Source organism: Fringilla coelebs (genome assembly GCF_963513975.1).
Source record: "Fringilla coelebs genome assembly, chromosome: 11".
In the NCBI taxonomy this organism is placed as follows: domain Eukaryota; kingdom Metazoa; phylum Chordata; class Aves; order Passeriformes; family Fringillidae; genus Fringilla; species Fringilla coelebs.
Window position 1 is genome coordinate 11,229,940 of NC_140037.1, and position 23,433 is coordinate 11,253,372.

The 23,433-nt window shown below is 40.1% G+C and overlaps 1 protein-coding gene across 3 annotated transcripts in view; it reads left to right on the plus strand.

Moving 5' to 3' along the window:
- AFF2 (ALF transcription elongation factor 2) overlaps window positions 1–23,433 on the plus strand; it is a 323,813-nt gene that overhangs the window by 223,737 nt on the left and 76,643 nt on the right. For all 3 annotated transcript variants that reach the window (XM_084213128.1, XM_084213130.1, XM_084213129.1), the window contains exon 8: window positions 11,658–11,709. In XM_084213128.1, the coding sequence (XP_084069254.1) occupies window positions 11,658–11,709 (52 nt within the window). The remainder of the gene's footprint in view (window positions 1–11,657; window positions 11,710–23,433) is intronic.

Genomic DNA, 23,433 nt, shown 5'->3' on the forward strand with positions numbered 1-23,433 from the left:
TGGAACATAGTGCCACCAGGAAAAATAGCTTGGTTTTGTGCTAAAAAATTATGACTTGATAATTTTTTTTTTTACAGTGTCATTTCTGAGATTTTGAAGGTTACCCTATAGACAACCAGAAGAGGATTAGAGAGAAATTATCTTTGAGCTCAAGGGAGCACCAATTTAAATTGGATTTGAGATATAACTTTTGCATTACCTTAGGAGATGAAAGGTGGTGTTGTGCCCTGATAGTTACCCAACTGCCTAACCATATGTATCAACTGGATTAGTCGGTAGATTAGCAGCTCCTGCACCAAGTGCGAGGTGTATTGTGCAATTTCCTCTTGGTGGGACTCATCCTTTTTCAATTGAAGTAACATCAAAACTCAGCAAACGTGGGGAGGGCTTTGCAGCTTGCAAGTTAGGCATAAGGTGAATGTACACACTTGTTCCTCTGAAGATAATAGTCACTAAGATTTAGGCTTGTTATGGCAGCTGTGTAGAGTAAGGTCAGAAAGTACAAAAGAATAGTCTTGGGAAAAAAAGGTGTGCTATGTCCTTATAACTGTACTGATAGAAAATCAAGTTTTGAAATTTGATAGGAGGCAAGCACCTAGACTCACTCAGAACCTATGAAATTCCCATTTATTTTCTCATCATTTAAATGTTAGGATAAAAAGGCCAGGAAAAACAAATAGGTTCTTACAGAGCCTACAGTTACGACTTTGGTTCCTTACAACAGTGGAGCCAGGGTTCACAGAAGCTCTGAAAAAAGATTGCAATGAAGAATTTGGGGAGACATAAATGCTTCATGAGCATAATGAACCAGTTTTTCATTCCAGCTGTGTTAGGAAAAATTGTTCATTACTAACAAATTGTTCCATTGAACAACCTTCTCTGACAAAATGTAGAACTAGATGTACCACGGACCAGATCGTGTCTGACAATTTTAGCATATTATTGTTCTATTATTTGTCTTTGTAAAGTCATGATGTCATTAGACTTTATTTATTAAATTAAGTTTAGTCTGCGTCATCCTTAAGTTTTGCCCTTTGAAGAAAACACTGAGTATCCATTTATCAATTTCATGTACTAATTTTCTTGTTTATTTGTCTGATAATGATGTTGAGGCACTTAAGTCAGGGACAAAGAAACCTAGTGCCAGACATTATATAAATGGTCAAAAAGAAAGGCAAAAAAATGGTAGTCTGGCATTTTCTTTTTTAGAATGTTTTTAGCACTGAGGACCATATTTTGAGGGTTATTTTCAATGGTAACATGTATTTCATCTCGTAAATAATTTTGTATGACAATAATAACCAACCTGCTTCTCAGAGAATCAACCACAATGCTCCTCAAAGGCTTTGTGGTAAAGGAAGACCAGGGTGGTCTCAAGATGAATTTGGGAGAGAGATGTTAAAGCAGAGAGGATGAGGGACAGTGGGCACAAACTGAAACAGAGAAAGTTCCATCTGAATAGGAGGAGAAACTTCTTCAGTGTGAAGGTGACTGAGCACTGGAACAGGGTGCCCAGGGAGGTTGTGGAGTCTCCCTCGTGGAGATATTCAGAACCTGTCTGGATGTGATCCTGTGCAGCCTGCTCTGGGTGACCCTGCTTTAGCAGGGCACTGAACTAGGTGACCTCCAGAGGTACCTCCCCACCCCAGCCATTCTGTGGTCCTGTAAATTAGACATTAACAGTTCTGTGAGTGTCCCTAATGCAGCCATTTAAACCAGCCACTAATGTTCCTTTCTTGGTTCTTCACAGCTTCATTCTTCCAACTCTGTAGAGGGCTCTGCAGGCACAAATTACCAGGGAGCTCAGAAGTAACCTAGTCCTGGGGACTATAAAGATTGAAGGGTGTGTGTACACAGGGTGTATGTGGCTGTAGGGAAGTGCTGGCTTCTGCAGAGTTACACCATTTGCAGTGATTCTAAAAAAAAAATCCTCAGTTTTCAGGATGAAGAATGGTGTAACCATGTGGCAGAATTTATAGGGTAAGCAAACTTTCAGTATGAGCTAACTGTATCAGAAAACTTGTGTAACATGCACAGAAGGCACTGTTAAATTATTTCAGTGCCATAATTCAAAATGCTGAGGAAAATTCTCCTGTATTATAGCCAGAGCAAGATTGGATCTCTAGCCAAGTACATCAACGTAAATGTTCAGCTGTCTGGGGAAATACAAGTCTTACACTGTTACTTAGGGGAAAATGTGCACAGACATGGTGGAGCCCCTTATGAAACAATCCTCATTCTGTTAAACAATAGGATCAAATTTTCAATCAGGTTATCTAGCATATTGCATTCTTCAAGCTTGCCAAGCAAAGAGAACTATCAGCATGAAGATGGATATATTTTTACAGAATTAATGATGTATGAAATCTAGAAGTGGAAACATACATTTTCATTTTATCCTCTAATTTTTCTTTTTACATTATAAGTGAAAGGAAATGCTTGGAAGTATTTGCAGTTATTCAAATCTGTTTATCTTAGAGTGATTATCAGAGCAAACAGTGTCAGGCATTGTGTTTGGATCTGAGCCTGAAAAATAGTGCTTGCAGGAGCAAGGATTATTTGCATGAGTCAGTGTTTTCAGCACTGTGCTTGGTACTTGATTTCTCTCATGCATATGCAGTGCCTTATAAATTATCCAGATTCAGAAATCATTTAAGTATTTTTTTCATTTATCCAATCTATTTATATTAGTTTTAGTCTTGCTTGGTTTTATCCCCTATATTTATGTTAGTTTTAGTACTGCTTGGATTCATCTGTTTATACATTTTTAGACTGATCAACAGAATGTTCATTTAGGAATAGAAGTGAACAGTCTTACTGAAGATTCATTTCTCCTTGAAAGTCTGTATCAGACCTGTGGGATAGCTGTGGATTCTTGATGTAGGATTTTGCAGGTACCAAAGTGTCTTTAAGAACTGATCACAAATTAAGGCAGTGAAAATGAAGCTCCCTTTCCCCAAGTTCCCCTTATCTTTGCTTTCTGTGGGGATTTTTTTCCTAATGATCATCCCTGAACTACCCTTCGTACCAGGCATGGTCCAGCAGTAATTTTTGTAGAGGTGTAGTGCCTTTGCAGCCTGCAAAGTGCTGCTCAGTTCTCCCATGCATACACAAGCCCCTGGTACTTGCTCATCTTCCCTGTGGCCAACCCCTGCCTTTATTCACCATGCACCATCAGCAGGCCAGTACAGAGGACTGGGATTCCTGCTTGGAATTCTGCTCTGCTGATGCACACCCCTGAAAATCTGTAAGTCAGGCACTAACCTTACAGCATTCTTTAAAAACCTGATGTGGCAAATTTTTCTTTCCTCCATATGCACAAAGACTGTTTCTGAAGCTAAAGCTCCCATTCTCCATAACATCATGAAAGCCATGTCACGACTCACTGTGTTGCCTTTTCAGCATCTTCACCTAGGAGACCTCCTTCAACCAGTCTTCATTAAACACCTTGAGTCTTCCTTTTGAACAAGAATTCCTTTACAGTTTTATTAAGTTGTTGTTCATTTGCACAGAAATGAAGAAGCCAGACCCACTTACAGGGTCATAATCACTGTAGTAGATGAGCCAGCCCTCTGTGATTTTGTTCCTTGTTGAACAAATTTCTTTAATATATTTTCTGGTATGATTTTTTAAAGTCACCTTTGCAAGTTGTGGTAGAATTATCAATCATTGTTTAACTGTGTGCTAAGTTCCTATAGCCTTTGTGTGTAAATATGCCAACTGAAGGCTTGTTTACCAGAGAAAATACTGGTGCTCTGGCTAGGAGACAGTTTTAATCAAATATGGTTGGAGTAAGCAGGTGTTTTTCATGTGGAATGTATTGGAAATGAGTATGTATCACAGAAATGGCTCTTGGACTATATATATTGCTCTTGATAAATAGCAGAACCCAAAATTATATCAGCCATTGCAGTTTATCAAAGGGAAAATAGTAAAAGCTTTGTGCACACTGTCAGAATTGAACACACTAAAAAAGGTGGGCACTCATTTTTATTCTTCACAAATTCTAAGAATGCACATTTTATACTGGCATTTCTAGAAACTATTAGTCACTCCCTGTGTTTTTCCTGGACCCATGCTTTTCTTTGTTCTCGTCTCTCTTTCCTCTCTTTTTTTTTTCTTCTCTTTTTGCTTCGTCATACTCTGGGCGTGCCAAACAGAGATGCGTGTTGTACTGAAGAGTCACTGGGCAGTGAGGGGACACAGGGTGAAGGAGATTGCACTTTTCTAAGGCAGAAGGAAAAAACAGTGGTATGAGTGTTATTAAGGCAAAAATACCAACTCACCAGTTCGAAACAGAAGGATTCTGCTTTCTGTCATTTTTTTGCAGCTTCCTATTACACTGTTAAAATATTTTGACCCAGTTCTGATCTCGTTCTGTTGGAAGCATTGTTTGCAAGCAGAATTGAAGCTCAATAGAGTGGTGAAGTTACTGGATATACCAGAGTATAATTTGTGCTAAACATGCCAATTCCTATAAAATTTGGCAGCAGGTTTCTCCCTCCTCCCAAAGTTCTTGTCTCAGCTTTAATGAAACACAAAATGCCTGTCAACAGAGCAGTTGTTATAATGCACTTAGGTAGCAACTTAATATCTTAGTTGCCTTGAAGAGCTTTTTATACATAGACATTAATGGATGGCTGGATAAAGAAATTCTTCTACTGAAAGAATTAATTTTGCTTAATCCTTTTGAAATTAAGAGATGATACGGAGAGATGAGTAATGAAGTGCACTCTCTAATTGTGAGGTACCTAATAGAAAACCACAGGGGTTACTCCTCTCTCCCCATCTGTAATTACACTAATTACTGATATGGTGCCAGGAACACTGGGGCAGGCTGCATGTGACACACACGATGGAGTGTGTCCTAGCAAGCCATTGTTCTCCATCAGTGGCCAGGAGGAGGCTGACCATGTCAGCAGGATATTGAGTGCCTGTCCTGTGCCAGGGAGGAGAACAGGCATCTCTGCTGCTCACAGTGAAGACACCAAACTTGACTTTAGTCCTTTCTGAGGGGAGGTGATTTAAGGCCATGGACTGAGGAGTTGATCTATACCTTAAGCAAATGAGCCCTATTGAGGCCACTGAATCTGCTTTAATGAGCAGAAGTTACTTCTGTGAGTAACAGTTTGCAAGACTGACTTCATCATTGACAAAAATGTAATGAAAGAAAATGGTGGATGAGGAGAAGGGAAAATTAATAAATTATATTTAAGTATGTATAAAATTGCTGGACAAATGGTCCTGACTATTAAGGTAAATGGTGCTTGTAAATTCCATTTAATCTTCTGAGATTTTCTTTTACCATAACTCTTACAGTATCTCAGAGGAAATAATGTAAGGATGACTTGCACATTTCAGAAAAAGAATGAATATAAGGTTTCAAGATTTATTGATGGGATGTTTTAAAACAAAAGATCTTCTTTTTTCCTTTGGAATTACTCTACCATTTATTTTCATTTCCTCAGTTTTTTGTTCACTGTATTATGAACTTCTCTGGGGAAATCTATTGTTAGATGTTTTCACACACATAGGCCCCCTTCTTCCCCCTTGATAAATGATAAAATTGTGCTCCAGTGTGTGCAACACATTCTTGAAATACATCTGAATTCCATTATACAGTTTGTCATTTGCATGATACCTTTTGAGTTACCACTCTTGAAGAAGCCTTATATCCTACAGAGAAATGCACTAGGAAAATGAAAAACAAGTTGGGTATGAAGTCCATGGGGTAAACCAGCAGAGATTGTGTTGAACTGATGGCCTTATTTCCATGCAAGTTCAGGAGTAGAAAAGGTGCATCTCAGTGCTAGTCACTGTTTGCATGGACTGTGTTCCCTCTGCAGGAATATTGCTGCAAACAGGAGTGACAAGGCCTTCCTTCATCACTCAGGCTGCAGTGTACTACCTTTTTCACCCCAAAGACATTTATTAGATTTCTGCCTATTCTGGATTAAGTCTTAATAAGTTTTACAAGTTTGAAACTTCCTATAACAGTCAAAGCTCTCTCTTTAATATCAAATGGAATAACTAGTTGTAGCACAGAAATCTTAGAAATGTAGAAATCTTAGAAATGTATTCCCAGATATTCCCCAATATTTTACCAGAGACAAACCTGGCAAGAAAAGAATGGCATGTCTGTATGTCTGCTTAAAACCACTGCCTGTCCTCCTTCCTGTGCAGAATCAACACTTGTGTTTTCTGTGCTGTGACTCAGATGGGATATGCATTTTGTTCGGATTTGGTTTTACGTGAGTGAGTTAATTTTCTGGGCAGCTCAGGATTAGGGAATTGCCCAGTATTCCCTTGGCTGTCTTCTTGCAACACCCTCTTCCCTTTCCTCCATCCTTTTCATTCCCATAAGGCTTTTTTCACATCAGAGTGAGCCCCAGTGCAGTGGTGAACTGATCCCAAAACAAATTACACATGCAGAACCTTATCCTATCCATGCTGCCTTTTAAACTCCTCCTCCTTAAGGAAGCTGTATCACCAAACATGTTACCATAAACACAGCAGATTCCCATCCCAGCCCTCCACAACCAGAACAGGAAGAAATGCAGCATTCCCAGAAGTCTACCAGCAATCAGGACCTTATTCATTTGTTAAAGGCATTTAAATACATTATACATTAAACAAAAACAAAAAAAAAAAGGATGCAGTGAAAATCCTCATTTAAGACATTCAGAGTCTTCTGTAAAAGTAACTGAAATTATGGAGTAATACTTTGGCAGTGCTTTTGCAGGGAGTGAATTATCTCATGTCTCTAAATCCTTACCTGCTTGTTGAGAGGATCTGAAATCAGCAGGTCTGGTGTGCACAAAACATCCACTGAACTCAAAAGTCAGGATGGGCTACAAGTCCCATTTCAGTGTGCCTGTTCTTACTATTTCTAGTGTGACTTTTACAGAACCCATCCTAATAAAGCCCTTGTTCAGCCATTTGTCTAGCTAAATTTGTAATGTAGGAACAATCTGCTTTGGGAGCAAATTCATCCCTGAAGGAAGTGGGTATTGTAGTCAGTCAATGAGATTGCCCCTACTTACACCACAGATAAATGTGTTGCTTTGTCCCAACATTTCTGCTTTGCAATAATTTCACATTCCAAATTACAAACCTCTGAAAATTGTAGATTATAATAAATGTGCTGACACAACTTCAACTGTTATAGTAAATGGCATTGCTCTAATAATGAAATAAAAAATCCTACTTAATCCTATTCTTTCCCTAAAGTGGTGTTATGCATTAGCTATGGATGAAAAGACAAACAAGTACATGTATATTCAATAATAATGTCAGCTGGGTCAGAGAAGAATAGAAAATGAAATGAATTCATAACACCCCTGGAGGTAGCTTTCTGATACAGGCAGTTTTCTCTTTGATTTGCCCTCATTGGCAGCATTCATTGTAATTTTAACATAGCCTCCAAACTGGCCTTTATTAATAGCTGTCCTGATCTTAATAACAAATACACTCTTAATCTCCAGTCTGGGTGCTTCTGAGGTGAACAATTACATAGAGCAGAATAGATCAGATGGGTATTTAGAGGGACCTCTCACTCAAGAGTGCCTAATTTCACCTTCAGACCATCCAGACAGTGTTTGGGAGAGCTGTAGATACAGAGCTCTTCTGTCTCAAGGCTTTGAAGCTAAAATACCTTTCTAGATATGATAGTGAAATAGTCACCTTGAATTAAGGTTGCTGGCAATCTTAAAAAGTCCTTATTGAGCTTTGAGTGCAATCAGATGGTACTTGCTTATAAATGAGAGTTAATGGAAACATTAAACAGTACAAGCTACCGTGACCCATGTCTTCAGAATATTAAGCACATTTTAAAATTGTGGAACACCATCTATTCCTTTGTGTTCTGTAAAATATTACTTTTTCTAACCAATATTCTCTGGGAGCAGGTTATTTGAAATGTTCAGCATTCTACATTTGCATGTACTGTGTATTTCTAATTTTTTTCCTCACTTCTCTGGCTACCATATATTTCTGGTTGATACTATACTCAGTTTCTCTTTAATTATTCCATCTGCCAGAAGAGTGTGATGCATTTTAGAAGCTGGTTGGTGTAGTTGTTTAAGCTTTGAGTTTTGGAACTGAATGGGATGACATATTCTTCATTTAGCAGAACGGGCTAAGAAGAATTACATACCCCAAGTGATAAGCTTGGAACTGCTAAAGAAATGCCAAAATCCAATTTTTTTCCTCTCTCTAGTTGTCTAAACATCTATTAGTCTCTTGAAGGGAACTCATAAATCCTGCAAATTTAGTTTCTCTGAAACCAACTCTAACAGTTGTCCTTCCTACTAATCATGTTTTATATCAATTTTATATTTTTCAATATTCAATAAACATGTCTTGTGCTTACTGTACTTGTTAGAAAGTATCTGCAGTATAGGCTGTATGAGGACAGTTATTAATCAGCCATTTCAGATGGCTGTAGGGTTAGTTTAGTAAGTGCATCCATTTATCTTTTTTATGTTTTCTTCTTTGTTCTTTCCATTTATCCAATATGGAATTTCTTTTGTCCTTTTTGGTTTATTTCTACCAGGGTATGTCAAAAAGGAATTTAACATGTAAAAAATGAAAAAAAAACCCAAACAAATAAACAAAAAACCAAAACCCAAACCACCCAATAGCTGAAAGAAAGAAAACATACCACCCTTTGGGTTTCATTCATGAAAAGATCTTTGCATTATATCCACTTAAATCTGCATTTAAAAATAACAATAGAATGCATTATCTAGCAGTGATTCTTTAAAGCAGAGGATAATTTACACATTAAAGTGAAATGTAGGTTTAAAAGCAGGAGTGTAGGATTGAATTAGAGTTAAGAGTCAGAATGATATAGTCGTGTATGAAAATGGTCTCAGTTTCCTGGGGGTATTGTCCTTCTGGTGTAATGAGACTTGCAGATAACAATCAGGGACTGTGGATAGATCAAGGCACAACGATACATTGAGAATGGCACAGCAAGTAATGGCTCTGGGGAAACAAATGAATGTGTCTGCTAGATAAACAGCATTAAAAGTTTCTGTTCATCGCCAAAGTCCAGGCCTCTAAAGATTAATAATCCCTGAAAAATTGAGTATTGGGTTTGAATGGCAAGGTTTTGGTAGCAGGGGGGTGCAGGGGTGGCTTCTGTAAGAAGCTGCCAGAAGCTTCCCCCACTTCCAGCAGAGCCAATGCCAACCTCCAGGATGGACCACGGACCTGCCAGCAGCCAGCCTGAGCCCAGCAGGGACAGTGGCACTGCCTGGGGCACCACAGATTGTAGAAAGGGAAAAAACTGCTGTGCACCAGCAGCTGGAAGAGAGGAGTAGGAGTCTGTGAGAGGAGCAGCCCTGCAGACAGGCAGGTCAGTGCAGAAGGAGGGGCTGGAGCAAAGGTTCCCCTGCAGCCCCTGGTGCTGCCCATGGAGAGGCAGCTGTGCCCTGCAGCACAGGGGGCTCCTGGCAGCAGGGATGTGCCCAAAGGGGCTCTGACCCCCTGGGAAGGCTGTGCTGGTGTCCTGCTAGAGAGAGAAGCTCACACTGGAGCAGGTTTGCTGCCAGGACCTGTGACCCCAGGGGCAGCCACGCTGGAGCAGCCTGTGCCTGGAAGATGCACCCACAGAGGGGATGCGCTCTGGAACAGCTCCTGAAGAGCTGCAAGCTCTAGGAAGGCCAGGTTGAAGAAGTTCATGAGGGGCTGGCTCCTGCAGGAGGGACTCCATGCTGGAAGAAGAGGGGAGCATGGGGGGAGTTCTTCCCCTGAGGAGGAGGAACCTGCAGAGACAATGTGCAGTGAACTGACCATAATGCCCATTCCCCTGCACCACTGGGAGGGGGAGGCAGGGAAAATTGTCAGTAAGTCCAGCCCAAGAAGAAGGGAAGGGTGGAGGAAAGGTGTTTTATCATTTGGTTTTATTTCTCATTGTCCTACTCTGATTTCATTGGCTATACTTTGAATTGATTTCCCCAAATTGAGTCTGCTTTGACCATGACAGTAATTGCTGAGTGATCTCTCCCTGTCCTTTTCTCAACCCACAAGCCTGCTGTTACATTTTCTCTCTCCTGTCCAGATGAAGAGAGGAGAGATAGAGCAGCTTTGGTGGGCACCTGGCATCCAGACAAGGTCAACCCCTCACAAATACTAACTTTTAGAAGAAGATTTTTTTTTTTTTCTGTGCTGCAGTTGTACTTTTATGGGTTCACATATTCCAGGGAGGCACTGGCCATTTATCAGGATGCTAATGACTGGTAGTTATGTGTCCAGGTACTTTGTAACCACTGGGTTGCCCGACAACAGAGGTCACTGGAAGACAGATGACTCACAAACCAGTTTAAAGATCCTCTTCACTTTTTCTTTTTAAGTGCACCATCAGGGCTTCAAATATTCTAAAATTTCCACATTGAGATTATTGTCCCCTCTATAAAATTCCATGTGTCGGGAGGCTTCCATGATTTACTGGTAGTCTTCAAACAAAAAAAAACCCTTCCTAACAGAACATCCATTGATTGCTAGAGTTATTTAAAGGCTAACAATAAAAAATCATAGAACTTCAGGCCCCATCAAGGCAAAAAGGCAACAATAATTGCAATTTGCAAGCCTCCTGCTGTGGGTAAAGGAGCTGGGGCTGGCAGAAAGGAAGATCTGCGATTTTAATGGCTGCTGCAGCAGGTCAGGGGAGATGTGCCAATTCATCCCTACGTCGTCCTGTGATAAGACAATTTGTCAAGGTGAAAAGATGGGTGTGAGGTAGAAGCGTGCCCAGATGACTATCAGCTCAGATAAAAGTATGAATATATGGGAAGCTATACAGGAGCTTATTTGGCGACTGCTCATCTCTCTAGGTAGAGAGATCCCCAAATGAGAGACCTTCTCTGTCTCTGTAGCACCAAATAACATGGTTTCTTACCCCATGTATTTTCCTGTACCCAAGTCTTGGATTGAAAGAAGTCATATGAGTGTTAATACAGTCATTTGCAATTCAGCTCTTTTGCCAAAGAAAGGGAAGGAAGCATACGGACAGCCACATCTTCTAGAAGCTTCCCTTCCCCTTAACCAAGGGCAGGGCACAGGCCTGTGGGATTTCCCTGTATTAAAATATAAATAAATAAACAAAAATGGGAGTATGAACTGGCACATTCCCAGCTTGGAAAATGTTTGGTCTGCCTTTGGACACTAACAACTGTGAGGGCCCATTAAACCTCAAACAAGCACCTCCTCTTCTTGCTGTTATCCACTTTGCATTCTCAGTTTGATAAGTACCAGAAAGGAAATTGGTGGTGCCCCAAATTGAGAATGAAACATGGACAGCTTTTTCCCTGGTTTTAGCAGTCTCAGAGCTGAATTTCTCTTCTGATTTAGAAACACTTGTAGGTGTATATGGACTAATCCCCATGAGACAATGGGGAAATAAAAGAGGACATGAAAGAGCAGCTGACAGCCAAACTTTATGATGGATGAGTCTGAAAGTCACTTGTTCTACCCTAGAATCACAAAGAAGCACTAATGCATACATACATGGACTTTACTTACCTCAGCTCTGATTTTGCTGTTGTTGAACTGAAAGAGTTTTCCCTTTGACTTTGCTGAGGTGTAGATTTGGCTCATTGTATGTTAAGTTAATTCATTAAATGTAATTCTGTATTGTTTCTCCTTTTTTTCAGAATGCTTGAGGATGATCTAAAACTCAGCAGTGATGAAGATGATAATGAACAGGTAAATACATCTAATATAAGTGCATAGACCATTTAAACTAACAAAGTTATTTCATTGCCTGGATCTGTTTATGTGTTGACATACTATATTTGCATGAAAAGCATTTTGGTGTGCTGCAGAATCCATTAGCTTAAACTTTGTTTGCTTCCTTCCCATTAGAGGAAACAATCTCAAACAGAATGTGGTTCAGTTTTGCTGGTTAACTTTGTGAAGTAGATTAAACTAAGCCAAAATATCTCTCTTTGAATTAGAGACCACACAGAGCATCACCCAGGAACAGCCAGTGTGTTCTGAATCTCTGTCCTCCATTGTACCAAGCTAACTCCCCTTGCTTTGCACCCATTTTCTGAATTGATGAGCTTTTTGGAAGGGTGTGTAAGAGGACCACACAAGAGCACTAACACAGTACAGAGTTTGTTTGCACTTTGCAATCCATTTATACAAGCCCACAGAAGAAAATTTGATCTATAAGTTTTTGTTCGAGTCAGAGAGTAAAGGGTTGGGAATCCACAGTAATCCAGTGACTCCTATTTGTGAAAGGGAAAGCCCTCAGCATGTAGCTCTAAATCAATACTGAAAGTTTCTCCACGTACTTGGGATATTAATGCAGAATCATTTTCAGAAAACTGGCTCATGTCATTCTCTATCCTTCCCACTTTATAAATATTTATGTATAAGGCTGGGAAAGAAAGCTGGTGAAATTCATATTCTCAACATTCTTATCAGAAAAAAAATGAAACTTGGTGTTAAATTCATCCTTCATTTTACTTTACATATGCAATACGCTCAAATGTTTAAGCATCTGCAATAGAGAGGAAGGTAATGCTATAATTCAGCCTAAGATCATCTGTTCAGTCTGGGAAATGTTAATTATAGCCCAATCATTCTTTCTTATTTATTTTTAAACCACCTAAATGTTCTCCTTCAGCCTACCTCATCCATCCTTTAGGGTCATGCCAGGAAAGATTTACCTTCTGGTGAAAGTTGACCCCTTAGTCATACAAGTCAGTATTTTTTAGCACTGGCAAGACTCGCAATGTCTTCTGAAGCCAAAGGGTCAAAATCCTTGTGCAATGCAGTGTTGTGCAGACGTGGTGACTGATGACACCATCAGGCTTGCAGATTTGCCCAAATGATCCTGTAAAATGACACTGTGATCCTGACAGGCCTAAAATACAGAAATGGAAATACATTGTCAGGTAGCAGTTACTGTTGTTTTCCTACAGTAATAGTTTTCTAGTGACTAAAGTAGAATTTACAGAGTTTATACAGTTTATACTGCTAGGCTGAAATCCCTTATCACTGGTGAATGGAGAAGCAGAGACCTGGACCAGTGTTGGCTGACATCACGTGAAAATCCCTCCCTGACTGGAGCAGATGTCATCTCTGATGTCAATCCCAAGCAGGAAGGAGCACAGGGCACAGAGAGGTCCTGACAGCTCTGGAGCCCTCCCTGCTGTCAGTGTGGGACGTGCCTCCCACCAAGCAGCATCCTGAGGGTCAGCAGTGTCCCTGCTCCCCGGCCAGGGCTGCAGCCTGGGCCCTTCTGTGGCGGGGATGTGGAGCTGCAGGAAGCCTCAGACTGCTCCAAAGCTCCTCGTGTCTTCCCAGACAGAATACATTCACAGGACAGGCTGCAGACAGACAGGAGAGCACCACAGGGACCATTCATGGAGTTACTCAACATTCTGTACTCCTTAGAAAATTTTTTTCTCATACAGTATTTCAGTTAGAAAGTGTCTTCTAAGATCAACAAGTCCAACTCTCAACTGAGCACTACCAAGCCCACCACTGACAGCCCAGTTTGGTGACCTGTATCCTTAGGGATTCCAAATGAAGTGACTGGACACAACTGCGTACTGAGAACATTTCTTAAATGCCCTGCACTTCAAGGGAACCTTCAGCTCTCCTGTGCACCCCACACATGTGTGGTTGCATCTCTTTTATTTGTTTTACGAATAGAGTATAGACAAAATTATACAGCTCACTCAGGAATTCCTCATTCAGGAATTTAATTTTTCCTGAATTAGTGACTGTGAGTGTCTGCCTTTATATTTTTGTCAGGCTAAAGCCTTGCAGTGCTGAGCAGCAGGACTCTGCTGTATCTCTCACATCTCTTTAAGGAGAGGGGATTGGAATTTGGAAGAATGGTTGATCTGGCCCACTGGTCAGACACATAAACAACAAAAAGTGACTTCAAGGGCTTTTTCAACATAAATATTTTGCAGTCAAGTGACCATTGTTATTCAGGTGTACACATGTGCTCATTCTGGCAGGGAGAGAAAAGATTAAAACTCTTAGTAAAAACCATTCTAGAAGTTTATGCAGCATTTCTATAAGGAAATGGAATCATTGTCTTTACAGTCTTTATGATTTTTTCTGCTATAAGCCTGCAGCCAGTGTGAAGCATGAGCTGGCATTTACTCACTTTTATTCAAAAAAAACACAGTACGTGAAAGTCAAGTTTGTTTCCTTTATTTCTACTCTAATTTTAAGGAAATCAAAATTCTTTGGGACAGTGGTCAGCAGGGAGCCCTAGGATTTCTCCTTTGAGAATTGCTATGGACCCTTCAGTTTTTACAGGACAGTAGTGACTCTGATCCATAACTGTACTTGGAAAGCAACTTTTAGAGAAAGTCTGTAGAATGTGGGGAGAGTTTGATGTATCAGCCCATGTTCTGAGACTAGCAGTAGTCCATTTGTCAAGGTGGAGGATGGTTAGAAACATGGCTGCAAGAAACAAAGCTCTTCTGTTTTGCTCCCTCACTCCTATGAACGAGCACCCTTATTTATGAACTGTATTTCATTTACTCAGGGGTCTGTGGGCCTGTACTGTTTCAGGTGTTACACCTCTCCTTCCTTTTCTCCCCTGTGCTGAGGAGGAGCACAACCACACAATAGCTCCAGTCAGTCATGTAACTGAGAAGTTGAGCTTCATTTCTGGACAGGATAGGAGCTAGCAGATTGAAGTAAATGGAAGGTATTTATTCTACAGATAGCATCAGCAAGGCTGTTACTGATCATGCTGCCCAGTTTTGGCATTCCCTTTTCAAACAGAATTTTGAATAACTGGAAATTGCTCCTAAAAGTTATAAACATGATTTGGAGAACCCTCCTTAATGTAAGTGTTATGTTTATTTTGGTTAAGGCACACATGCTGATGGCCTAGAAACATATCACCAAGAAAATGATGAAGGAGACTGTACACTTTCATTTCACCCCAGAAGGCTTAAGAAGCTTCAGCAACTGAGAGCTGACTGCAAATTCAGCCTCCTAGTGCCAAACTGCTGCAAATTGCATGGAAACTTTGTAGGTTCTTTTCCTTTTAGCCTTCTGGCAGCTGTGGGCTTGATGCAAAAATTGTTGAGTGAATTTCCTTGGGCTGCAACCTGCAGGAGGCCCAGTGAGATGTTCATTGTGGGTGCCTTCAGGTTTCAGATCTGTAAAGCTTTGGACCATGTAGGTCATTGCAGTAGGGCGTGGGGCAAGTCACAATGGCTGCACCCCAAAGTGCTGTCAGCCCCTTCTGGTGCAGCAGTGAGGGGCTGCATTACCCACACATGTAAACTCAACCTGCACCTACACCTGTAAACACAAGCCCAGGGCAGACCCTGTGGAGCTGGCCATGTGACACATGCTTTGTCCCATGGACAAAATGCTGATTCTCACGTCTCATTGTGGGTGATTTGGGATTAAAGACACACAGAAAGCGATGGGTTAGATCTGGAATCAATTTTCATTTACAGCTGAGAAGCAGTTATTGATGCTGTGCTCACAGTTCAATAAAAGATCTAAAGATATAGACCTTGTGTTTCTCTTTCAATATAAGCAGCATAATCAGTGTCAAATGTTTTTACAAAGAAAATTGTATTGACAGTTTTATTAAAATTGCTGTCTTTAAAGTTTTAAGTTACCCACAATTTGGCCTACTTGAATGGTTTTTTAATATGTACGCTGACCAACCCAATAGATTTTTATGTCACATATTTATAATATCAGGTACACATCTGTTTAATGCATTATTTGAGAGGTACTGTAACATGTAAGCGTTGTTTGGATTGTGAACTCTCTTGGTGTTGTCAATTGGCAGGTGCATCAGAATTGCATTCAGTATGGCACAGGATGTTCAGACTGGCTGCAAGAGGCTCAATCAAGGCAGATGACAGACATGCTATTAGTAAACCAGGAGATGACAAGGCATTTCAGAGATGCTGATGTTAACACTCTTCTCTGAGGAAGGACACAGCTTTTTAGATGGTTTATTACTCTGTTTAGAAAGTACATCAGAAATTAGGAAGAGTAGTGAAGATTTTTAATTAGTAGCTCACTTCAGCTAAAAGAGCTTAGATAAAACACAGGTTAGTATTTTTGTTCTCTAAAACACCTCTGTATAATTCAAATAAGCTTTGAGCTCAAAGGCATCCAGATGAGTTGTGCCTGAATACAGTATTTTAAGTAGCTGTGGTGTACCCAATTTTCTGGTGTACCAGCTCCTCTTTGTTCTTCTGCCTAAGGAATAGTCCTGTTAACCTTTTAAATGTGTACTTAATTTAAAGCACATTGCTAGTGTTCTGTGTGTTTTTGAACCGAAGAAACTTTGATACTAGTTACAGACCTGCTCCATTTTCAGTATTTCATGTATATAGTTGTTTTGGCAGAACAAATCAATAAGATATTTTTCTTTTCTACTTGATTTTTTTTTTCTTCTCCCCTTAGTGATTGCCACTTTTCTGAAAACCCTAGAAACACAAGACATGCATGTAATCCATGGCCCTGCTCTATTGTTTGTATTTTACGTAAACATAATTCTTTTTTGCTGGGTTAGTATTAGGTAATTAAATTCAAAATGTTTGACTTTTTACCTGAGCCTTAAAAGGTAATCCCACCATAGGCTGAGCTTGGAATTCTTATAATACTGAGCTTTCAGTGCCTTTATTCAAGTTCAATTTTTTTAGAATTTATGAAGTTCTAAGGCATAATATGCCTTCATTGTAAAATGTAAACATTTTTTAAAGTGCAACAGTGATCACTTTCCTTGTAACAATAGATATCCTTACCTGTTGTATTTTTTCCCATTTTTTAGCTGGATCCTGAGCAAGCTGTTTACCTCCCCAAGGTTTCTCTACATTTCCATTTACTTTGTTATCAGCAGAAAGGCTGAAGAACAGCTCTTCAGTAATGACATCAATACTGCACACACAGTGAGAGAGGTCATCTTGTCAAAGCTATAGAAAAATCAGATGGATTAGGAAGAAACTAGGTGCAAAATAACTTTGATAGAGTCTTTTAATGTAAACAGTTTATCTGTCATTGGGTTCCATTGAAATCCCAGAGTGGTGCAGCATCAGTTGTAGCCACAGCAGTGTGTGTTTGACAAAGAACACACATTCCAGTGTTTAAGATTTGCAGTCATGCTTTATAATTGTAGGGAAATGTTTTCATTAAGCCATTAATGAAAACAGAAGCTATTAGGATAATACAGTCATTCTCCAACCTTGTCAGTCTCTAACCATGAAAAATCCTTTCATGGATATATGTCCCTTCTTGCTACCTCAGTCCATTTTAATTGTTATTCAAATTATTTTATTGTGCACAACACCGGTTGAAACAACAATATATCAGCTGTGTGAGTTAATACTCCAGCTTCTGTTAGGCAGATCTTTGGTGCTGAGATTTGATGACTGAGGTATCTAAGGTTATAATTCACATGGTAATGATGTAGGTTCACATCATTTGTTTATTATCAGCAGAAGCTTTCAGTAGCCACCCTGAGTTCTGGGCTGAGCTGTCTGCAAAAAGCATAGCACACCACTAAAACACAAAGTGTTATCAAAACCTTTTAACTTGTTCAGATTCACAGAATCACATGTCATTTTTTTTCACACATATTATTGTGACTGTCATCCATCAGTGAGGAAGGGGATTCATACAACCAGGAAAAATGGTTGCTGTAGAGTGCACAGGAGTACAGATGAACAAGAAGGACACTGTCCCTGGAGCTTGCCAGCTCTGCTCTTGCCTGGGCAGCACCTGCCCAGACCAGCACAGGAGCTGGAGGAACCCCATCCTTCCCACTTCACCTTTTCCAAGTGTTTCCATGGCTTGACACTGGCAGCTCAGTGTCAAAAACCCTCCACCACAGTAAAGAAAGAAATAGAGGAAGAGAAATGCTGGCAGGCAGACAGCCCTAATGAAGTGGGAATGACATGCCTTAGCTGAAAAGTTTTACATGTACATCTTCAAGAAGCCTTCTCCTCTCTTCCCTGCTCCACAATCCCCCAGCACTCTCACAGGGGCTGCTCTTGGGTTCCCTTCTGCCACCAGCCTGAGGCCACCAAGCTCTGTCAGCCCCTCTGTCAGCCATAATTCCTGTGAGAGAGGAGCTTTAGAACCCCTGGTGCCTCTGTCACTACTTAAAAAGAGGTCATTCCTCAGTAGGGCCATAAGAGCCTAGTGCTGGAGGTCTGCCAGCCTTTTTGGGTTGGGAGAGAAGAGGGAGATGAGACTTTCAGTCCACAGCATGGGCCATGTACTCTGTGTGTGTGCATGGTTGCACACAGTTTTTTTAAAGAGTCTTTATAATAAGCATGAGGAAAATATATTTCACCAGAGCCTCTTGCTATGTGTGCTACTTATGCAAAAGCCCTCTAGTGTTTTGGCAACAAAGCAGAGGCAACAGCAGGTGAGAGAATTGATCAACCCCATCATTGTTGTTGCTAAGAGAAAAGCCAGCCTTGGCCATACTGTCCTGTAAAATAAATCTGAAGTCTGTGATACCTGCAGGCCATCTCAGTGCTCAGCACTCACTAATCTGACCACATAGGAGACATTTATCTCCCTTTTCTCCTCAGAAGGAGAGTGGGGTTTTCATCATGAATGTCTCGTGAAGCATTTTGGTGAAGAAAGTGTCTGGTTTTCTTACACTGGCCATCTGCAGCACTGCTCTTCTGTAAAAGCCTAAGCAACTGTCTATGAACTTCAAATCTGAATTCCTGGGAGTTTTTTACGCTGATAGAGGATAGTGCTAGTGCTGGGTTTGAGACAGGGAGCAAAAGGCTGAAGGAGGGACTCATAGGTGACCAGAAAAGCCATAAATAGGTGCTGGAAAGGGTGTGATAAATCCAGTAATTAGCCTCTGTCAGCCAGAATAAGGAGAGAAGTGAAAGTTGATCTCTCCTGGAGGTATTCCAGAAAGAGAACAGTAATGAAAGCTAAACACCTTAATTTTTCTTAGGATGAATTCGTCTGCCACTGCAAGGTTTGCTGGGGTTGTAGGTGTTCTATTCTGTGCTGGCAGGATGAATCTTTCCAGAAGAGATCTCCCTGCACACAGGGACAGGTCAGGACCACAGTGTGACAGTGCAATTGATTTGAGCAGGGTGTTCTTGTGGAGAGTGTGCCTGCTTTTCAAAATTCCCAATTTCATGGCAATACTGTTAATTCTAATTTTTGGATCTGTGCCATTTAGTAAGAGGCTAAGTCATCTAAACGATGTACTAAACCAGACCAAGGTCAGCAAAGAGTTATTTCATGTGTGTTTACCTCTGTTTTCTGCTTAAATTTAACATTCAGTATAGTTGAAATGTTCAGTATAAATTAAAATCCTCAAGCAAGAGCAACATCAGTTCATTGCCACTGCTGGTACCCTGTGACTCTGCCCTTTTGCTTCTCAAGTCTAGGAAACCATGCATTTACTTAAAGTAGGAGAAGACTAAGGACAGGCTGGATTCCCAAAGAAAAGAGAAAAAGGCCTTTATCACAAAGGGAAACCTAAGGGCATAAACTGCAAATGAGCAGGGGTACAAGGGGCTGTGTCTGGGGGTGTCTGCCTGTCCATTGTGGCAGAGCAAGGGAACATTGCAAAAGTAACAATCAGGAGCTGCACTCTGAAACTGCATCTTGTACAGAGAGAGAGAAAGACCTTAATAAAAAGACCACAAAATATCAGCACTCTTCAGATAAGTTCCAGGGATATAAAAGATGGTTCTCCTGCTAGAACTGGGAAACTGAACAATACTCAGATTGTGGTGACAGTCTGCTGCTGGACAGTAAGGTCACAGGATATTCTTTGAAACAAGTCTTTTGGTGCTTATTCCTTGAAGGAAGTTTGGGGAAAACTTTTTGTTTCTCTTAAAAAGGATTCTTGACCTTTTCTATGTTTCTTCTGCCTCTTCAATTTTTTAATCATGTGATTAACATGATGAAGTACAGCTATGGAGTAAACCCAGTAAGGAATGGATGTTTTAATTATTTGTTAGCCTTCTGGAGGGCTGAACCAAACACACATTTTAGAAAAATCATCAGTAAATAAGACAATGGCAAACACTGAGTTTTAGTTACCAATAAATCTTTTATATTTTCACAATAGGATTATCATCCACTAAGCTTTGGTCATTTGTGATCAGTTTGTAACAAATTAATTTCCAGGAAATGATGTTTCAAACCACAATTTCAGTGTGGATCTTTTTTCTTAAAAAATGGACCATTCAGTACAGTTTTCCAAATTTCTGTCACCAGGGATGTATAGTTGTTTTCCAAATAGAACAATGCTTATGAGAAATCAGGTCTAGCTCTAGAAGGAGTTCCATTCTCTGCCATAGTTGGTACTCTGAGAACACTTATATCTGCTAGACTTTATGAGACATTGGTTAGCATTGTTAAATTAACTTGACAGTCACAGAATTCCAAGGTTGGGAGGGATCTCAGGAGATCATCAAGTCCAACTCCCCTGACAAGGCAGAGTCACCTGGGGTAGGTTACAGTGATTCTTAGGACTGCAAAAGCAGAATCAGGAGAATTTGCAATGTCATGTTACAATTTCTCCTGTGTTGGATTGAGGACTCAAAATTAGCACAAATAGCGGCTTCTCATCAAGAGCATATTTATGGGAAAGGAAGACACTGTTTCAAGCCTCTTTTGTCAAGGTACATTAGTATTGAAGTCCTAAAATAAGCAAACATGTTGTGTGAGTTATCTTTGCAGCAGGGCCGCTCACTGACAGATAGCTGAAACAGTTTCTGTTGTAAATTTCACCAAAGACCCTGAGTAAACTGAAACCTGTGTGGCGAGAGCAACAATGCCCTCAGTATCCACAGTGGCTAATTTAAAACCAGCTCAGATACATCTACACAAGCAGCCAAGCACTCCTCAGAGTGCACTCACAGGATGTGTAGCTCTTTTCTCCATTAAAAAAAAAAAAGTATATAATAGTTCTTCAAGAATTGGAAGTGGCCACATTTGTTATTGCACACTTTCTTAGTTTGATTTACACCATTACACTGATGGAAAACAGGGTTTGGGAAAAAACTGCTGATAGAAGCCCAAATATTTTTGTGTTGTTGCTCAATTAAAAGCAGTTCACGATTGTCAAGGATGAAGGTGACTCCGAAACCACAGACAGACTGGTTTAGATTTGGTCACTTAAACTCTTTTTTTTTTTGGTTTTGTTTCACCCAACCTCCATTGCAACAATTGAAATGAAATTTTCAGCATTTCAAGTACTCCTGAGCATCTCCCTGTGAAGCCATGAAGGTTACTGCATTGCTCAGAGCAATGATGGAGCTCTCTGTGCTTCATGCCCAGCGAGGGCTCAGTGAACCATTCTGATTTGCTGATACCACATGCTTGCTGACTTGGTATTACAATAAATGGTTTTTGGCTAATCCATTCCACACATTTGAATCCTGAGGGAAAAATACTCATTTTTAAAACTGTGACACGAGGAGGACAGTATCTGTTCCATTGGTTTTGGTCCTAGATACAGTAACATTGGCCTTTTTGTCCTCGAGGTGAGACTGACTGGGAGCATCACACTCAGAATCTCAAATGCAAGGTTGCCAACGTCATGTCAAAGGCAATTAGCAAGAAAGAAATACAATCTCCTCTGCTGACATTAGGGGACAGGTAGAGGAGAATGTAACCAGTGAAGTAAAGAATAAAAAAAATGAGGAACACAACAGACATATTTATATATACACATGCTGATCCTTCAGGCCTTGGGTTTTGGCTTTCTGCTTCCCAGCACAATTCTGGATGGTCTGTTTGCTGCACACCATATCCTCCTCCTCCCAAGGTGTGTTTAGCACCAGCTGTATCATCAGAGAATCAGCACAGCACAGTCAATCAGTTGTGGCTCTCAGCTGGTTACTTAGGATCATAGAGAAGGCATTCTGTGTAAATAAGAGCATGATAAAATTTCCAAAACAGTTTATAACCTAGGAGGAGATATAAACTGGATATATAAAACTTAACTAATATGGAAAGTATCTTTATTATTACTGTACTGTTGAATCAAATCTCTGAGGAGTCTCTTCTATACCTACAGCACAGGAGAAGAGTGTGGTGGATTATAAACTTATTTGTATAGTCACCTGGCTGTTCACCCAAGCAGGCAGAGCTGGTTAGAAACTGGGAAATAAATCTGAGTTAGAGTTGCAACAGCTCATGGAAAAAGGGGGAAAGTTGAGCATGAAAGCCTGCCTTCTTCTGCCAGCACATTCAGTGGCATGAAGCGTCCTCTGTCTCACCCTAAGAGATACTTTGAGGCTCAGCAATTGCCTTCTTAGCTGGCTCAGTGCTTCTGAATCAAGAGGGTGAGGGGGCATTCTTGGAAAAAATCTTTTGTCTCATCTCACTTTCTCAAAATGAAATCGTTTTCAATGAAAATTCTGGATTTTCAGTTATGCAATGGAAAATGCATCTTTTCTTTGGATAGCAGACCTTTTGCCTGTAACACTTCACCAAAAATATAATTTTATAAAAATAATATACATGCATTTTGCAGATGCCAACTATTTTACTTGGTTATTTTTGAGCCACCCTCTTGTCAGTTCATTCATCTTTCCTTTGTGGTGTAGGAAAGTTGTACTGACTGGAATGCTTTTTCTGGTTCATTCAATCCAAAATCCAGTCAGGTAATTGATAGTGATGAATAAAAGCATCGTTTTCACATTTTGCAGTCCTTGTTCATAATCTAGAAGTAGTTTGTGCTTATTCCTTTGTTTAATCTTTTGTGTAACAATTAAATACCTTCTACCAAATAAGTTCCTGGGTAAATCACGCTACAGAAAAAGTACAGCACAGTGCAGGTGCCTCTTCAGCTAATGGTAAAACAAGTAGCACCAAAATCAGGTGTAGAGGTTTGAGTCATTCACAGCTACAGGAATCAGGGTAAAACATCCCTGGGCAAAACTCTCTGATGGATGAGCCTCTGTGTCTTACTGCTTTTCACACATTCCTCGTCTTCTTCCTTCTTATTCAACACTGGAGTCAGCAGTTGAAATAAGGTCTTAGGGAGCAGAAGTACAATTATTCAGAGGCCATAATTGTTAAAAAAAAAGCAGAAGAAAATTACAAATTAAAGTGGAATGATTGTCTGGTTCACTCCGACTTCCATTTTCTAATCATCCTAAATTATTTTAATGCATGTTTTCAAGCTCAAAATTAGCAAAGGTCCCATGATGTAATTCTCCTAACACCCATTGAATATTTCATTGTACCAGTCTAATTTCATTTCACTCTTTGGCAGCAGCATCTGTCACTCAGGGCACATATATGGGGGTTTAGGGACCTCCCACCTGTTCTGTTTCTAGATAGTACTTTTAATACATGAAGTTCAGGAGTCATTGTGAAGTTAAAACCAATTTCTTACTTGTAAAGGCCTAGGAATATAAGATAAAAAAATAACTCTTAAAACATGTTTGTCTTTGAAATATCTTAAATTAA